We start from the raw sequence: 19,135 nt of genomic DNA, 5'->3' as shown, positions 1-19,135 counted from the left end.
AGTATTACTTAATTTCCACTCAATCCCCAAGTTCCAGAGAAGAAAAGTAAGAATTGGGGAAGGGGAGTCATTGGCTTGAGTCATTCAAAGAAGTGGATATTGGCAAGAACAGAATTCAAACCCAGGCCTTTCTGATTAGCCCCCATGTGGACTCCAGAGTCTCCAGAGTTAACAGACGCCTGCACTGGTTCCCTACAGGAACGGTAACTCTGGGGTGGTGGTGGTGGCTTAGTTGCTAAATTGTGTCTGACTCTTGTGATCCCATGGATTGTAGCCCACCAGGCTCCTCTGTCCACGGGATTCTCCAGGCAAGAATACTAGAGTGGGTTGCCATTTCCTTCTCCAGGGGATCTTCCCAATCCAGGGATTGAACCTGGGTCTTCTGCATGGCAGGCAGATTCTTTAAGGACTGAGCTATAACGGGAGCCCAACTCTGGGGAAACAGGCCCAATTAAGGTCACATGAAGTTACTTCCTGGACCTATCTGAAGGCAACTGACTAGCTGCTGACTAGCAACCTATTATCTGAAGTGCTCGGAGATGGGGTGGGAACCTCACTGAGAAACATCTGCAATTCTCAGGCCGAGATGAGATTTCTAACTAAATAATTTTTAAAAAAGCAAAACAAACAAACAAAAAACCCTACACCAACAGTGAAGCCAAAGAACAAGCCCCCAGAACGTGTGTCAGCTGCACAGTCCGAGCTCATCAGGTTCTCACCAGAAGATGAAGCCGCAGCGGGGCCCCAAAGGAAAGGGCGAGCCAAGTCAGGGGACCTGCAAGACATGGGCGCCCAGCTGCCTCGGGATGGCCCGTTGGTATGTTCTCATTTCTGTAAAATGTAATACAAGGATATTAACGAAAATTCACTGAGGATGTAGTCTAAACTGTTAACATGATTATCTCAGGGTGGAGGAGTAGAGACCAAGAGTTTACATTTTTCTCTAGTTTATACTGCTGCAAAGATTGATCTTTTTTTTTCCTAAATGCAGGAAAAAATCCAATTATATTGAAAACAAAAAAAGCAGTACTATCTAGGTAAAGAAATGATACCTAAAAAAATAAACTAAAAGTGAGAGCCAAGCTCAGCCCTAGAGGAAGCGATTCTGCTCTTCCTCCCCGGCCTCACCTCCAAAACTGAAAACCTGGTCCCAGAACCCCCGCCCAGGGGACTGGATCCCTGGGAGCAACCTGGGACCCCCTTCCGTCTCTCTCTTCCACCAAACCAGTCTCCAGGTCCCGTTTCCCACCCACGCCCTCCGCCGCCCCTCGCTTTTCCCGGGCCTACTTGGCTCCGGAACTCAAATGAGAGTGGGCGGCCCCTGGCCCGCGGGGCAGAGTCTTCCGCGGAGCCGCGGCCCCTCGGAATCAGTCCCGCTGCCCGAGCGCCACCGCGTGACCTGCAGCCACATGACCCGCGCGGGGCGGGGCTGCCGGTACAGTCGCTGCAGCCGCCGCGGGAGGCATCCGCGTAAGTGGGGAGCGGGGTCCGCGGGGATCCTCTTCGCGGGCGGGGTCCGGGCGCTGCCCAGCCTCCGGCACTCCGGGGCCGGGATTCCCAGCGATCTGCTTGGACCTCCTCCCTTGGAGGGCGATGGGATTGCCATTGGGGTGGGGGGAAAACTTCTGTTCCTGGGGAAAACCCCATGAATCGCAGACCCGGCCACCTCAGCCTAGGGCCTTCCCACTCTGATTTGACCGCAGTGCTGGGGGAGGAGTAAACGCCCTAATTCCTGAGCGATTGCCTCTACCCCGTGTTCTTTGGTGGAAACAGGATTCACAAAGCAAGGCCGGCCGGTAGGAGCACCCCTCGCTGGTACTGAAAGAGAACACACCTCTCCAGTCCCCCCACCTACTCTAGTGATCCAAGGTGATCCCATGACCTGTTTAGTGAGGAGTTGTTCAAGGGTAGAGCATAGCATCTAGCCAGGTGAGGGTCGTCAAGAAGGGGAACGGGGGCCTGGGTCGAGCTACAAGATACTAGCCGACATATTATGTTGAATACTATGTGGTTTACAGGCATTTTCTCATTTAATATTAACCATCATGAAATCTCTCAGGTAGGTGCTGTTGTCACCATTTTCACGTTAAGAGAAACAGGCTCAAAGAACTTGGGTCCTTAACCAAGGTCCTGCAGTGATAAATAGAGGAACCGAGATTAGAACCCAGGTCTGTCCCGCAGCAGCGCCTCCTGGTGGGTGGTGGAGGCACTTGGCCCAGCTGTTTGCTATTCCTGTGAACTGAAAGAGCCTTCCTCCTCCTGGCTCAGCCTAGAGAGAGGGCCTTATCCCTCCATCCCAACCACCTCTACCCCTTTCTGCTTATGCCTTACCAATGATTCTTTTTGTCACCTGCCTCTGCAGGACACGATGAAGCTCATCATCCTGGACCACTATTCTCAGGCCAGTGAGTGGGCGGCCAAATACATCAGGAACCGCATCATCCAGTTTAACCCAGGGCCAGACAAGTACTTCACCCTGGGGCTCCCTACTGGTGCGTTGTGGGATGGGGAGAGTGGGCAAAGGCATTAGGGGCTCTCAAGGGGCCAGGTAGGTAGGCTCATTCAGCCAACGAACTGCAAGGAGGGCTCTGAGGTACTGCCCCTATGAGTGAACAACTCCCCTGCACCCTGGGCATACAAAACAGAGTACCTAACTTCCTCTGGGGTTGGTTTTGTTGCTGCCTGCTCCTGAAGAATCCTGGAGTAGAAAGCATCTTGGTTAGGCACGGAAAACTTTGATTTTTAGGCTATATTCTCAGTCAGCCCTGGGAGCCAAGTGTCCTTAACAGAATTAAGTCCTAATACCTTAAGACATACATTTTATGTAATGAATTAATTTCTCTTCTCTGCACCTGTAGTGCTAGTAACTAAGCACCGTCTTTGGGAGAATTGAGAAGATAGTCACTCAAAGCAATTTCTGTAAGGCTTAATTAAACATAGAACTAAGTGAAAAACAGTCCCCATTTCTTTGGGGAAAAAATCAGAATGCTGCCTTTATCGGAGGATATTTTGACTCTAGCTCATCAAGGCAGATGTTCTGATTATTTCTTTCAGAGGTGGGGTGGATTTGCCTCAGTGGCCCATATACTACTGGTTGAGTCTTCAAGATTTTTCTATATACAGCCAAATAATAAATATTTTACACTTCACTGGCCATATAGTTTCCATTGCAACCACTTAACTCTGCCCTTGTAGCTCAAAAGCAGCCATAGACAATACATAAATGAGCATGGCTGTCTGCCAGTGAAACTTTACCAACACTGAAGTTTGAGCTTATATAATTTTCATATGTCAGAATATTCTTTTGTTTTTTAAACTGTCCTTTAATTTATGAATGCTACAAAAACAGGCAGCACACTATATCTGGCCTGTGGGCTGAAGTTTCCCCATCTCTGCTCGAGAGGTTTGTGGGAACAGTATATGCGGGTGCCTGTGAAACCACTAACATCTCAGACTAGGACGGGGCTGCACTAACATCCTGTTTTCTAACTGTACAGCCAGGCTAGGTTGGAGTCTGGGCTTCTGCTGAAACCCCTCCTCATTGCCCAGTCATTTGCAAAATAGATCCAGCCCCCTCAGAGTGGTATTCAGGGCTGTAGAAGACCTGGCCCTTTCCTTACTATCACACTTGAACCAGCACAGCATTTCCATGTGGGTTCCATGAAATAGTCATTCTGTTAGATGAAGCACCAGTCAGGGATTTGGGTGGAAGCTACCAAAACCTACTCTGGCTAATTTAAGAAGAAAAGGAATTTATTGGCTAGATATTGGGGAGCTCACAGGCTCAAACCAGTCAATCTAAAGGAAATCAACCCTGAACAGTCATTGAAAGGACTGATGCTGAAGCTGAAGCTCCAGTACTTTGGCGACCTGATTTGAAGAGCTGACTCACTGGAGAAGACCTTGATGCTGGGAAAGACTGAAGGCAAAAGGAGAAGAGGGCATCAGAGGATGAGATGGTTAGACAGCATCACTGACTCAATGGACATGAATTTAAGCAAACTCCAGTAGATAGTGGAGGACAAAGGAGGCTGGTGTGCTACAGTCCATGGGGTTGTAAAGAGCCAGACACAACTTAGTGCCTGATCAATAACAACACACAGGATTGATGGGAAGGCTAGAAGTTTGGAAAATGGACATGATGAAGTTCAAGGGGAGGACAGGGAAGCTGTGTAGCTCAGGCATAGCTAAGACCATGTCACAGGGACAAGCTGGTTACTTCGTGTGAATGGGGCTGCTGCCGCCATTCATTCAGCAGATATTTTTCGAATACCTGCTGTATGCCAATGTTCTCGATGCCAGAGATACAGCAATGGTTAAAAAGAACATAAATTCCTGCCTTCCTAAAGCTTAAATTATAGTGGGAGAGACAGATCATAAACAAGTAAATTAGCAAAATACAGAGTAGATTGGATGGTGATAAGAAGGAAGGAGAAAATGAAGCAGGGAAAGTGATAGGGATTGTTCAGGAAAGTGTGGGAGTTACAGTGTTGGATATGGGGGCAGGGAAAGTCTCTGAGTAAAGGCCCTAAAGAGGTGAGTTAGCTGTGCAGATACTGGTAGGATAGCATTGTTGGCAAAGGGAACAAACCCCATGTGCAAAGGCCCTGAGGTGAAACTGCTTGAAGCAAGATTCCTAAGGCAGGTGGGAGGCAGCCAGGGGCCAGGTTATATAGAGCCTTTGTTAGGACTGGTTATTATTCAGAGTGAAATAAGAAGCCATTAGTGAGTTATGAAAAGAATGACCTGGTTTGGGTGGGGCTTTTTTCTTTCCATCTTTTTATTTTTAGCGGTTTCACATATTCAGAAAAGCTAAAAAATAGGTACCGTTTACCTGGATTCACCAGTTGTTAACATTTTGCCATATTTACTTTTATCTCTTGTGCCTCATGTTCTGTCTATACACACACATACACTCCTTATAAGCCACTTGAAAGGTCCAGAGATCCTCTTTTACCTCTAAGTCCTTTAGCACATAACTCCTCAGAATAAGGACATTCTCTCATTCTCTTATATAACCACAATACTATTATCATACCTAAGGAAATTAAAAATGATTTCACAATATCTAATACACAAGCTATATTAATTTCCACCCTAATTGTCCACATTTATTATTTGTAGTTTTTAAAAAATTAATCCAATGTCCAGTCAGGCTTCATGCATATCTAGTTTCTTAATCTCCAGCAGTCCTCTTGCCTCTTTATGGGTTTACGACTGAGTTTTTAATGAGATTGCACTCAAGAGTTTGCTGCTCTAAGGGGAAGTCTCCTCAAACCCACAGGCTAGCCTGTACCACAGCTGACATTATGTGGTGTAATGTGTCCCCTCTCCTAGACAGTGAGCTCCTCCAGGGTGGCTGCTGAGTCTGTCACTTCTCTGCATGCTCGTAATGTACCTCTCACGTACTGGTTGCTCAGGGAATATCGTGTTGGTAATTAAGTCTGACATTCACTCAGGTGCTAATCACAGTCGTTTGTGTCATCAGTGTTTTAAGTGCTAGGGATTTAGCAGTGAACAAGACAAACATAGCCCTGCCCTCCTGGAGCTTGCAGTCTAGGGGGAAAATAGGGTATTAAACCAGCAACTTAATGGATGGCAGTTGGGATTGAGCACTGGGTAGGACTTCAGATCTGATAGGTATTCCTAGTGAAGCATCCCTGATTCATTCCTGGTTGCCCTCTGGGCTTCCAGGAGTGGGAGGCTGAAGGGGGTTCATTGCTGTGGCCTCTCTTGCAGGGAGCACCCCACTTGGCTGCTACAAGAAACTGATTGAATACTATAAGAATGGAGACCTGTCCTTCAAATATGTGAAGACTTTCAACATGGATGAATATGTGGGTGAGTCTTTGTCTTTCACGGTCTTACCTGATTCCAGGAAAGTCGTACTCCTCGCTTCACAGGATCAGGCAGGAGAGGATTGGGGACATCTCGGAACCAGTGACATTTGGTGGTAGGCTCAATTAGTGATACCATATCCTCCAGGCCTTGGTTTCTTCAGCTATGACATGAAGCTAATGAAGCTGACTTTATGGGCTGTAAGCATTAAGTGATATAACAGATGTGGAAGCTTCTTGTACAAACACTTGATAAACTTTAGCATATTGCCCCCTCTGTTTCCGCTCCAATTCCAAGCCATTTCTTTCTGGAACAAATGGCTGCAAATGGGATCTGGGGTCCCATGGCTGGGGCATGTCCCACAGTGTCTGTGTCTGGACTTTCTACTGTTCCATCTTCCAGTCCCCTTCCTGCCAAGTATACTGGGAGGGGAGCTGAGACTGGTGTCCTTCCCACGGATGAAAAGTGGCACCTTCGACTCCTGTCACCCTCTCTACCGCCTACCATCATCTTGTAATGGCTTCACTTGAAAGATTCTTTTTTTTTAATTGTGGTTAACTACACGTAACATAAAATTTAGCATCTTAACTGTGTACAGTTCGGCATTAAGTACTTTCACACTGTTGTGCAACCAATTTCCAGAACTCTCTTCATCTTGCAAAACTAAAACTCTAGCTATTAAACATCAACTACCCATTTCCCCACTCCCCCAGCCCCTGAAACATGCATTTTAAACATTCTTCTTGACTGAAAAATATCCTTTTTGGGAAGCCCTGAGATTAATTCTCACCAGCTACCTGGTGTTCAAGTTGGGGTTCAGGCTGAGCAGGGTGTAACTGGGAATAAATGGTGGGATAGGAGGCATAGGGTAAGGGGTATGCTTGCTTCCTTCCCTAGATGGACCCAGTCCTTACCCCCCAGGAGGCTTGCCCACCTCCAGAGGCCCAGAATGACCCTGGCCTGCAGCCTCTGGCCATTCCCCTGTGAAAGGTGATCAGAATGAGGGCCTAGTCCCATGGTCATGAGGAGACAAGGATACCAGCTCAGCCTATCCTGAGTGGCTGAGGGTGGGAGGGCTGGGGCCCTAGCCTCCCTGATCGGCTTTTCTCTGAAAGTGTCTCTGGGGGTCAGGAGGTATCCTGGCATCTTTGGGAGACGGACTCTGGCTCAGCCTGGCATGACTGAGTGCAGCTGTGGCCCCATAGGCCTTCCTCGAGACCACCCAGAGAGCTATCACTCCTTCATGTGGAACAACTTCTTCAAGCACATTGACATCCACCCAGAAAACACCCACATCCTGGATGGGAATGCAGCTGACCTGCAGGCTGAGTGTGATGCCTTTGAAGAGAAGATCAAGGCTGCAGGCGGAATTGAGCTGTTTGTTGGAGGTGAGCTCAACACTGCAGCAGGTGTCCAGGGTGGCTGAACACATGAGGAGGACGACAAGACCCATGCCTGTCTCTCAAACAGCTTCCTCTCTGTGCCAGTGACGGGTCATTTGTTAGCCTGAGGTGGCAGGGAAGGCACAGAGTGGGAGCCCCTGCTGCTCAGAAACTGTGATCTGGGGCATCTCCTCTTCTTCGATGTCTAAAGTGAGGTATTTGGATTTGGACTCAGATTCTCTCCATTCCCTAGACAAGAGTTTTATGGATCAGTCACGGGAACTGGCTGATCAGTCAGTTAAACATTAAAAATCAGACTCATGTATTTCCAAAAGATTCTACCATCAACCCCTTCACACTATAAATAGCAATTGAACCCCAGAGAAGTTGTGTGTCTTGCCCTGGGTCAGCCAGCCAGAGCAGCAGAGAGAGGGTGGGGACCTATGGTGTTCCTACCCTGAGTTGCCCTCTTATACTTCTGTCTGTCATGGCCTCTGGAGTCACCCACCGCGGGTGGAGGTGGGAGGCTGAAGTTGAACAGTTTTTTACTGCTCCAGATTTAACCCTTCTTTACTTCAAAGTGGGGAGGAAGAGGCTGGGAATGCTCATGTTTTGAGATATTATAAACCTGGCAGCCCCTTTCCAGGCCCTGTGCATGTTTTATTCAGTGTGACTCTGTCCAAGTAGTGGGACCCATGACTAGTGGCAGACGAGAGAAAAGTTACACTTGGATGATCTAGGGGGCAGAAGCTTTTTGAATTGCTCCCTCCTTAGCTTTCTGGGGGGGGTTAGCAAGTTAACAATGTATGTGTATGCCTCAGCTAGAAACAAAGGGGGAAGGTCAGATGCTTAAAAATGTACCTTAACTGAATGAGGTAAGAGACACAGTTTTCAAGGATTTTTTTCAGACCCTAAGTGGGGAAGGAGAGATTGTCCATTCTTGAAGTCTTGGATCCCTGGCACCGACAGGGCTACCCCATCTCTCTTGGGCAGGCATCGGCCCTGATGGACACATTGCCTTCAATGAGCCGGGCTCCAGTCTGGTGTCTAGGACCCGTGTGAAGACACTGGCCATGGACACCATCCTGGCCAATGCTAGGTTCTTCGATGGAGATCTTGCCAAGGTGCCCACTATGGCCCTGACAGTGGGCGTGGGCACTGTCATGGATGCTAGAGAGGTAAGGGTGCAAGGGATCCATAGGCCTTTCACTGGGGGGGGCTAGACTTGTCTTTTTGCTGTTAATTTAACTATACAAGTACTACCTGAATTCACTTTTATTAAAAATGAAGACATTATAAATAAGGCTAAAGTCCCAACTGAGACCCTTTACTGTTCTCCTTCTTCTCTGGAAGTAACCATTCTTCCCAGTGTGAGGTGAAACCTTTCAGCAGTGACTGCCCAGGAAGCCACAGGCTCCTACTCTGCTTACCCAGCACCACTAATGTCAGAATATGAATTTGTACCTGCCCAGGTACTGAGGGGGCCCTCTGGTTCCCTGCAGTTGGTGGTGCTCAGTCACTGCTTGAAGGGAGCTCTCCCTGCAACTCCAAGGTGCTTGTGCTTATTGCCCTGTGTGCAAGGATTCATAAATGTGGAGAAATGGAAGTAGTATCTTGACCTGAATTTAGTGAGTCTTTCCATAGAAATCTGGTATCATTCAAATTTTTTGTGGTTCCAGTTTCCTTACTTTCATTAGAAGCATTTTCTCTTCATTTCTGATATATTCAGTGAGAAGCAGCTACAGAAATTTTAACTTCAACTTTCTTTGCCCAAGTCTGTAAACAAACATGTAAATCAGTGAAAAAGTTTCCCTGTCTAAAATGAACTTTTGTGAAATAAGCAATGGCAACAGATTTCTGTTGGGTAACCTTGAATCAGTACCTAGGGAGGTCCTTTTGCTGGTTTTGGTAAATACTATGGTTTGAGGGCTTTTCCTGCAGTGTGCAGAAAGGACCTGGCGCTGGAAATCTGGAAATTCTCTTTTTAAAAATGAATTCTAGGGTCCTGAACAAAGAGTCACATTTCTCTTTGTGCCTCCGTTTTTTCATCTTTCAAGCAAGGAACAATAACCTGCTCACAACTCCATGGTACAAATGAACTACAATGAAAGGGTATATGGAGAGCTCTTTATAATCACTTTCCAACACTTAACATCTTGATATTTTAAGTGTCGAGGGGAGCCTGTGCCTGTTTTACTTAGACAAAAAGCACATGACAAAAAGCTAAGTCACATGAGCAGGTCTAATACTCTGAATTGAAAAGTGACCAGATTAAGGGGCAGCCTTATTGGGATTCAACCTTAGCAGCCACACAGATAACCCTCACCATTGCTTCCAAGGCCTCCTTGTAGGCGGTACCGACTGTGACCCCTCTTTTTCAGTTTGTCACTGAAAACTCACCCAGCCTAGAAGCCCCAGGACCTAGTGTCAGAACTGTTGGGATAAGGTGTGGGCCTCTTTGTGCATGGCACATCTGTTCACAGGGCAGTTTCACAGACATCATCAGGGGTGCCAATTACATGGTGGTCAAGAGCATGGACTCTTGATTTGAGAAAAAAAAAAAAGAGCATGGACTCTAGGTCAGAAATGACCTGGGGCAGGCTACTCAAACCCCCATCACAGAACCTACTTCCTTATCCTAGAATGTAGGGATAATGATGCTCCCCACTTCAGGCTACTTGTGTGATAAAGCACATAGAGCCTGGAGCACAGTGTGCCCCATGCTAATGACTTACAATGACACATAAGAACAGTAGTCCTTAGGATCGTTTCGGGTGGTCAGACTAGAATTCAGGTGTCTAGACTTCCAGTTTCGCTGCTCCTTCTCCTCCATCACAGGCTTGTTTTCTGATCCCCAGGTGATGATCCTCATCACAGGTGCTCACAAGGCATTTGCTCTGTATAAGGCCATCGAGGAGGGAGTGAACCACATGTGGACCGTGTCTGCCTTCCAGCAGCATCCCTGCACAGTGTTTGTGTGCGACGAGGATGCTACCCTGGAGCTGAAAGTGAAGACCGTCAAGTATTTCAAAGGTGAGGGTGAGGTGGGTCAGAGAGTAGGTAGTCAACTTCAGATGTGCCAGGAGTGAAGAGTGGATCTAGCTTGCATGTTCTGGCCACTGTAATTCACAACTGTTATTTAAAAAACAAAAATCAAACCCTTCTCTCAGAGTACAGTTTTTTCTTCCATCCATGACTGTAAGGGTCCATTTTTGGAGACCTACTTGCTCTGAGGAGGAGAAAAGAATGAAATGAAAGTTGGGAGTTCTAGGGCAATTTGGTAAACTCCTTGCAGTGATATTGGGCCTCAGATTGTTGATCTTTTCAGATCTCATACAGGCCTTTTCCTTCTAGTCAAGGCACTGAACTGTCATGAAGATCTTTTTTTCTTCTGCTTAAAGAGGACACTCACTGCTTCAAACATGAAAATCCTCATTTACTGAGCAGGCAAAATAGGAATTTGTTCTTTGGTGAACAAATGGCCAACTGTCCTAGAGACTGAATTTATAAAAGTCCCATGGATTCTGGCATTCAATAGGAATAACAAATTCTTTTCCTATTCTTAAGAGGTTTATCATTTGGGCCCACAGAGAAAAGATGATGAGTACCAGTTCTAGGACAAAATTTGAGAACTCCTGGACATTACTGTTGATAATGGAACTCTGCCTCTACCTGCATTAACAACTTTTGTTTTTAACTTTTTGTAGGTTTAATGCTGGTTCATAACAAATTGGTGGACCCCTTGTACAGTATCAAAGAGAAAGAAATAGAGAAAAGCCAGTCTTCTAAGAAACCATACAGTGATTAGCCTGTGCTAATCCTGGTATCAAGTACCTCATTGGGACAGGTAGATCTTTCTGGAAATTGTCTTTAGGATGACAGAATTGTATTTCTTTAATCTAGTATGGTTACTTCAGATAAGTGGGCGAACTGTTCTTGGCTATGCAGTGTGGAGTTTGGTCATGGAGTTAAGCTACTTATTTACTTACTCTTAATCAGAAAAAAAAAAAAATCCATAATTTTGATGTCTGCCCCACTGACTAGGGGTTTTTAGCTTTTTGTTCTGTCTCTGACACTGTTCACATGTATACTACACTCCCATCAGTAAGTTCTATCATAATGTGCACTGATTCTCAATTGGGGAGGGAGTTAAGGGCTTATATATATTGGGTAGAACCTCTTTGGAGAGTCTTGAAAGTCCCTCTTAAACAGACCTGCCCCTTGAGAATCACTGTTTTAGATTAAGGAATAAACACTCTGTGTCTAAAATCAGTATGAGGAAGCAGTCCCTTTGGTCAATAACAGAGGCCATGGGAAGGAAACTATCCCTTACTTTCTTTTCTCCATTTTTTTTTCCCACTCTTTCAGTTGGCCCTACCATGAACTCAGAGGACTCTGAGGGAGGATTTGGGTGGGTGGGGCTAGAGAGAAGGCTTTCTCTGATAAACTCAGAGCCTCAAGGGACCCAGCCACGTCAAACTCCCTCCCACAGGGACTTTCCAGCACTGGGAGGAAGGTGGAAACATTTTTCCCACCGGAGTCCTGTGTTTTGTTCCAAAGTCTCACTGTGGAACCTCTCATACACATGGAGGAGGTCCACAGGGGCAACAGACACTGTCAAGTTCAAAGCTGTATTTAGCCAAGGTTATGGGGCCAGGGCAAGCAGCTCAGTTGAGTTTAGAAACACACAAGTGACATGTTCTACAGCCCTAAGAGCTGAGTGCCAAAAACATACCAACTTCTTTTGAAGTTGCCCAATATCCTTTCCCCACATAAAATACCCTATCCTTCTAACCCTCGTGGGCTCCTGTGGCATGGCCTCATGTTCCCAGAACATCAGGAAACACAATGCTTTTGCCCCTTTCTTCTTCGTTCCTTGTTCACAGAATGAGTCTACTGCTCTGCTTTCCTCTTACTTCTATGCCTTGATGGTTTGGATGCTGCCTCCTCCTCCCTGTTTTTGTGCCAGTTGGAAGCTGCTGCCACCTCTTTTCTGGGAAGGATGTTTCAGAGCCTGGCTCAGGCCTCTCTTTAAGTGCTGTGTTTGGTACCAGTGTTTTACCTTTAGCTTTTATACATGATTGTGCTGCCATTCTGTTTTAAGCTAATGGATCAATGGACTTGTTTACAATGTGATATTTTCTATTAAATCCAGTATTTTCAAGTAAAATGTATCATTTGTGGACTTCCTCCCCCAGATTAGAAGCTGGCCTGGGTTGATATTTCTGTGCTTTGAGAACAGCTAGTGAGTAAAGCATCACACTCACTCCTCATAGCAGCTCAGTAGGAAGTCACAGTCACAGCAACTGTTGATCTCTTCTTTGAACACCAGAGAGGAAAATAACCAAAATATTTCACAAAAATGAAGTGCCTGTGTGAAAAAATGGTAGGAATGAACAGATGAGCAATAAATGGTCAGATTCTGGCTCTGCTTGACATCCAAATGAATATATGGCTGTTAAACAGAATAAGGCAGACTTGTGACCAGGAGGGATGTATCAACTGCAAGGTACAGAAAACAGGTTTTAAGTTTTTTTAGTTAAAAAGTCAATACAATGGAACATCTTGGGTCAACATAACCAACTGAGGTATGAGTAGAAGTTGAAAGAAGGGTTTACTTTTTTAACAACTGTTATTAATATATGTGCCCATAGTATTCACTTGTTTTAAATATAAATTCAGTTATTTTTATTAAGTCTGTGGAGTTGTACAATTCCTCACCACAGCCTAATCCTACCCCAGCCCAGGTGACCACTCATCTGCTTTGTCTCTATAGATTTACCTTTGTTGGACATTTCGTATATAAATGGAATCATACAGCATGACATCTTTTGGGTCTGGCTTCTTTCACTAAGCATAATATTTTGATGTTTATCCATATAACATGTAGCAAACCGTTCATTCCTTTCTACTGCTGAAGAGTATTTCACTGTATGTATATACCACATTTTGTTTATTTTGTAAAGAAGGGATTACATTATAAGTAGACATGTTAATAGGAAAAAAATCAGAATGAAATGAGAAAGGATTTGGTGATGAATGCTAAATGGAGATGTCTGTATGAACTCAGGACCTTAAAAAAAATCTGTCATGGGGAAAAAGTCCAAAAGAGTGGGTAGGTGTACATGTCCCCTTCACGGATCACAGCCTTGTCATGGTGAAGGGGCTTGCATAATTCAGTGAAGCTATGAACCATGCTGTGCAGGGCCACTCAAGACAGATGGGTCATAGTGAAGAGTTCAGACAAAACATGGTAGGAAATGGCAACTCATGCCAGTATTCTTGCCTGGAGAACCCCATGGACAGTATGAAAAGGTAAGAAGATATGACACCAGAAGATGACCCCCCAGGCCGGAAGGTGTCCAATATGCTACTGGGGAAGAGCAAAGGGCAATTATGAATAGCACCAAAAAGAACAAAATGGCTGGGCCAAAGCAGAAATGACGCTCTGTTGTGGATGTGTCTGGTGGTGAAAGTCAAGCCTTATGCTGGTAAAGAACAATATTGCACAGGAACCTGGAATGTTAGGTCCATGAATCAAGGTAAACTGCATGTGGTGAAGTAGGAGATGGCAAGATTGAATACTGGCATCTTAGGAATCAGTGAACTAAAATGGATGGGAATGGGCAAATTTAATTCAGATGACCATTATATCTACTACTGTGGGCAAGAATCCCTTAGAGGAAATGGAATAGCCCTCATAGTCAACAAAAGAATCCAAAATGCAGTATTTGGGTGCAATCTCAAAAATGACAAAATGATATTGGTTAGTTTCCAAGGCAAACCATTCAAAATCATAGTAATCTAAGTCTGTGCCCCAACCACTGATGCAGAAGTTGAAGTTGACTGGTTCTACAACAGTTTCTAGAACTAACACCAAAAGATATTCTTTTCATCATAGGATTGGAATGCAAAAGTAAGAAGTCAAGAGATACCCGGAATAACAAGCAAGTTTAGCCTTAGAGTACCAAATGAACCAGGGCAAAAACAGTTTTGTCGAGAGAACCCAATGGTCATAGCAAACACCCTTTTCCAACAACCCAAGAGACAACTCTACACATGGACATCACCAGATGGTCAATACCAAAATCAGACTGATTATGTTCTTTGCAGCCAAAGATGGAGAAGCTCTATACAGTCAGCAAAAACAAAACCTGGAGCTGACTGTGGCTCAGATCATGAGACTTGATTGCAAAACTCAGGCTTAAATTGAAGAAAGTGTGGAAAACCACTAGGGCATTCACGTATAACCTAAATCAAATCCCTTATGATTATACAGTGGAGGTGATGAATAGATTCAAGGGATTAGATCCGGTAGAGTGCAAAGAACTATGGATGGAGGTTCATAACATTGTACAGGAGGCAGGACCAAAACCATCCCAAAGAAAAAGAAATACAAAAAGGCAAAGTGGCTGACTGAGGAGGCTTTACAAATAGCTGAGGAAAGAAAAGTGAAAAGCAAGGGAGGAAGGGAAAGATATACCCAACTGAATGCAGAGTTCCAGGGAATCGCAAGAAGAGATAAGAAGGTCTTTTTAAATGAAAGGAAAAAAAAAAAGAGGAAAATATCAGAATAGGAAAGATTGAAAATCTCTGTAAGAAAATTTGGAGATACCAAGGGAACATTTCATCAAGGATGGGCATGATAAAGGACATAAACAGTAGGACCTAACAGAAGCAGAAGAGATTAACAAGAGGTGACAAGAATACACAGAAGAACTATATAAGAAAGGTCTTAATGACCCAGATAACCATGATGATGTGGCCACTAACTCAGAGCTGGACATCCTGGAGTGTGAAGTCAGGTGGGCCTTAGGAACCATTACTGTGAACAAAGCTAGTGGATGTGATGGAATTCCATCTGAGCTATTTAAAATCCTAAAAAACATGATGCTGTTAAGATGCTGCAAATTTGGAAAACTCAGCAGTGGCCACAGGACTGGTAAAGGTCAGTTTTCATTCCAATCCCAAAGGACAATGCCAAAGAATGTTCAAACTACCATACAGTTGCACTCATTTGACATGCTAGCACTATGCTCAAAATCCTTCAAGCTAGGCTTCAGCAGTATGAGAACCAAGAACTTCCAGCTGTACAAGCTGGGTTTTGAAGAGGCAGTGGAACCAGAGGTCAAATTGCTAACGTTTGTTGGCTCATGGAGAAAGCAAGGGAATTCCAGAAAAATATCTACTTCTGCTTCATTAACTACACTAAAGCTTTTGACTGTGTGTATCACAACAAATTGTGGGAATTTCTTAAAGAGATGGGAATACCAGACCACCTTACCTGTCTCCTGAGAAACATGTACACAGGTCAAGAAGCAACAGTTAAAACCAGACATGGAACAACTGGTTCAAAACTGAGGAAGGAGTACATCAAGACTGTATATTGTCACCCTGCTTGTTTAACTTATATGCAGAGTACATTATGTGAAATGACAGGCTGGATGAATCACAAGTTGGAATCAAGACTGCTGGCAGAAATATCAACAACCTCAAATATGCAGATGATACCACTCTACTGGCAGAAAGTGAAGAGGAATTAAAGAGCCTCTTGATGAAGGTGAAAGAGAAGATTGACAAAGATGGCTTGAAACTCAACATTAAAAAAACTAAGGTCATGTCATCTTGGTCCTATCACTTCATGGCAAATAGAAGGGGGAAAATTGGAAGCAATGACAGGTTTTATTTTCTTGGGCTTCAAAATCACTGTGGACAATGACTGCAGCCATGAAATTAAAAGATGCTTGCTCCTTGGAAGAAAAGTTATGACAAACCTAGACAGCATATTAAAAAGCAGAAACATTACTTTGCTGACAAAGGTCCATATAGTCAAAATGGTTTTCCCAGTAGTCATGTATGGATGTGAGAGCTGGACCATAAAGAAGGCTGAGTGCCAAAGAATCGATGCTTTGGAACAGTGGTTCTGGAAGATTCTTGAGTCACCTGGACTGCAAGGACATCAAACCAGTCAATCCTAAAGGAAATCAACCCTGAATATTCACTGGAAGGGCTGCTGCTGAAGCTGAAGTTCCAGTGCTTTGGCAACCTGATGCAGAGAGCCGACTCACTGGAATAGACCCTGATGCTAAGAAAGAATCAAGACAAAAGAAGGGGGCAGCAAAGGATGAGATGATTAGATAAAATCACTGACTCAATGGACATGAATTTGAGCAAACTCTGAGAGACAGCGGAGGACAGAGGAGCCTGATGTGCTACAGTCCATGAGGTCACAGAAAGTCATGACTTAGTGACTGAATGACAACAAATATGTATATATAAAGCTGATTCACTTTGCTGTACAGCAGACATTATACAGCTGTACAGCACATTATAAATCAACCATACACACCAGTAAAAATTTTAAAAATAGTAATAATAAAATTTTTTTTTAAAATCTGTCTTTCCAAGGCCTGTGTTTCCCAGCAGCAGTGTCATCGTGCTTCAACCAGCTCTCATGCAGATCAGGTGGGATGTATACTCCTGGGGCAGATTGGGCCTCTGATGCTCCTCAGGGCTTCTTGGAGAGAAGCAATCATTAATGTATGTTTTGGGCAGCAATCACAGTAGGCCTGGAATATTTTGTTGCCAGAAAACAAGGATGCTTTAAGAATGGCCATCACCAAAACGTCTACAAACAATAAATGCTGGAGAGATTATGGAGAAAAGGGAACCCTCCTGCGTTGTTGGTGGGAATGTCGACTGGTAACATTACAGAGAACAGTGTGGAACTTCCATAAAAAATTAAAACAGAACTACCGTAAGTTCCAGCTATCCCATTCCTGGGCATATATCCAGAGAAAACCATAATTCAAAAAGATACATGCATCCCAATGTTCACTGCAGCACTACTTAACAATAGCCAAGACATGGGAGCAACCTAAATGTCCATTGGCAGAGGAATGGATAAAGAAAGTGTGGTACATATATATAATGGAATATTACTCAGCCATAAAAAGAACAAATTAATGCCACTTGCAGCAACATGGATGGGCCTAGAGATTTTCATACTAAGTGAAGGAAGTAGAAGAGAAAGACAAATATCATATGATATCACTTATATGTGGAATCTACTTTTTAAAAATGACAACTTATTTATAATTGATAAAACAGAAACAGACTCACCGATTTCAAAAACAAACTTATATTTACCCAACGGGAAATGCCAGGGTTCCTGTTATTCAGTTACTAAGTTGTGTCCAACTCTTTGCAACCCCATGAACTGCAGCATGCCAGGCTTCCCTGTCCTTCACTATTTCCTAGTTTGCTCAAACTCATGTCCATTGAGTCAGTGATGCCATCCAACCACCTCATCCTGTCACCCCCTTCTCCTCTTGCCCTCAATCTTTCCCAGCATCAGGGTCATGGTGGGGAGTTCTGACAAAATGTAGTCTACTGGAGAACGAAATAGCAAACCACTTCAGTATTCTTCCCTTGAGAACCCCACAAACACGATGAAAAGGCAAGGGTGGGGGGATAAATTAGGAGCCTGGAATTAACATACACACACTACCATAGATAATCAACAAGGACATACTATATAGCACAGGGAAATCTACTGAATATTCTGTAATAATTTATATGGGAAAAGAAGCTGAAAAAGAATGAATACACGTACAACTGAATTACTTTGCTGCACATCTGAAACTAGCACAACATTGTAAGTAAACTATACTCCAATAAAATTTTTTAAAAAATAAATAATACAGCTAAGTAGAAAAAGGTGAATCTATCTGTAAAACCCTTAGTGTGATATACAAAAAGGAAAAGATAGTACATATAATTTGTATTTCAGGGGTTAGATGGAATGTGCTTAAAGTTTCATTACATATAGTAAAAAGTAGCAGCATGCTGACAAATGGGTGTCATGCCTCCTATTAAATACATTTAAAAATTGCAGATGGATACAAAAGACTAGCCCACTATCTACACACAACCCTGGTCGATATATCCATAGCTTACTCTCTTACTTCTTCAGGTCTTTTGCTCAAATGTCTTTGTTAGACGTATCTTCCCTGACCCTCCAGTGTCAAGTAGCAATCCTGATTCCCTATGCCTCTCTGGGATATTTTCTGATGCCTCTTTCCTGGGAACTAAAATCCTTACTGTGATGAGATGCTAGTGAAAGGTGCAGAAGTTTCCAATAAATGGACTGTGATAGAATCCTCGATTATGAAATAATGGAAAAAAGAATAATGGAAATAATGGAAAAATAAAACAACGTAGTAATTTAGACCTCAAGAGTGCCCTTAACAACTATTTCCCCCAGTCCTTTCAGTCTCCTTAAAGAGACCTAATTCATAATGTCTCAGGCCTCTAATCCCTCTTCCTCCAGCTTTTCTCTGACCTTGAAAATAGAAGCAAGCAGTAAAGAACTTCCACAGGTTCCCACCACCACATACACCCACCTGCTAGCCTTGCCCTCACTGTTTGCCCTCTTCCTGTGGTTTGTCCCTTGTCCAATGCCTCTATTTGTGCGCTAGATCCCTTCTTTTCTTGCTTTCTTGAGGGCGTTGCTCCTGCAAGACTCTCCTTTCACACCTACAGCATCAAACTGTCCTTTTTTTTTTTCCTGAATCACCCCTACAAGAATACAAAACAAGCTTTAAAAACAAAACTCTTTACCCTGTTTGTCCCCTCCTATAATAGCTTCATTCTGATTCCCTTTGCAATAAGAAACTTCCTGAAATTATCTATACTTTCGCTTCAATCTCTCTCCAGTTCTTTCTTTATTCTCCTATTCCCATTATGCATGTTACACACCTTTTGCAACTGCCTCACAGTCCTTAGATACTCTGTACCTTTTCTGTATCTTTTGTCTTTCCTTTTTCTCTTTAAATTTCAGTTTGGGACATTTCTATAGACCTATCTTCAAGTGCAAGGTTCTTTTCTCAGCAGTGTTCAGTCTACCCATGAGC

The 19,135-nt window shown here is 44.0% G+C and overlaps 2 protein-coding genes across 10 annotated transcripts in view; one reads left to right on the top strand and one right to left on the bottom strand.

The window, feature by feature from the left end:
• Positions 1-535: 535 nt before the first annotated feature.
• On the top strand, positions 536-12,390 carry GNPDA1 (glucosamine-6-phosphate deaminase 1). 6 transcript variants are annotated; one of them, XM_081504769.1, is made up of 8 exons: positions 536-817; positions 2,363-2,492; positions 5,740-5,841; positions 7,044-7,226; positions 8,214-8,398; positions 10,079-10,253; positions 10,928-11,067; positions 12,107-12,390. In XM_081504769.1, the coding sequence occupies exons 1-7, from the start codon at positions 785-787 to the stop codon at positions 11,026-11,028; spliced, it is 909 nt and encodes a 302-aa protein (XP_081360895.1). In that variant the 5' UTR covers positions 536-784; the 3' UTR covers positions 11,029-11,067; positions 12,107-12,390. The 6 variants fall into 6 exon arrangements, with proteins under 6 accessions (XP_081360895.1, XP_081360894.1, XP_081360896.1 ...); XM_081504770.1 differs by lacking the exon at positions 536-817 and adding an exon at positions 1,438-1,470; XM_081504773.1 differs by lacking the exon at positions 536-817 and adding an exon at positions 1,438-1,796.
• The window catches only part of RNF14 (ring finger protein 14), a 32,874-nt gene continuing 22,219 nt past the window's right edge, over positions 8,481-19,135 (bottom strand). Inside the window, exons 12-15 of one of the 4 annotated variants that reach the window (XR_014057858.1) lie at positions 18,626-18,800; positions 12,488-12,591; positions 9,956-10,222; positions 8,965-8,996 (exon numbers count right to left, since the gene is read on the bottom strand). The gene's annotated coding sequence lies outside the window, so the exon portion shown is untranslated. Of the gene's footprint in view, positions 10,450-12,487; positions 12,592-18,625; positions 18,801-19,135 lie in introns of all 4 variants that reach the window. The other 3 variants (XR_014057855.1, XR_014057856.1, XR_014057857.1) reach the window with 3 other exon arrangements.

This window comes from Giraffa tippelskirchi, chromosome 6 (genome assembly GCF_054371585.1).
Source record: "Giraffa tippelskirchi isolate mGirTip1 chromosome 6, T2T-mGirTip1v1.2.pri, whole genome shotgun sequence".
In the NCBI taxonomy this organism is placed as follows: Eukaryota; Metazoa; Chordata; class Mammalia; order Artiodactyla; family Giraffidae; genus Giraffa; species Giraffa tippelskirchi.
The sequence above is the reverse complement of the archived record's forward strand: the minus strand, read 5'-3'. Positions and strand labels throughout refer to the sequence as shown.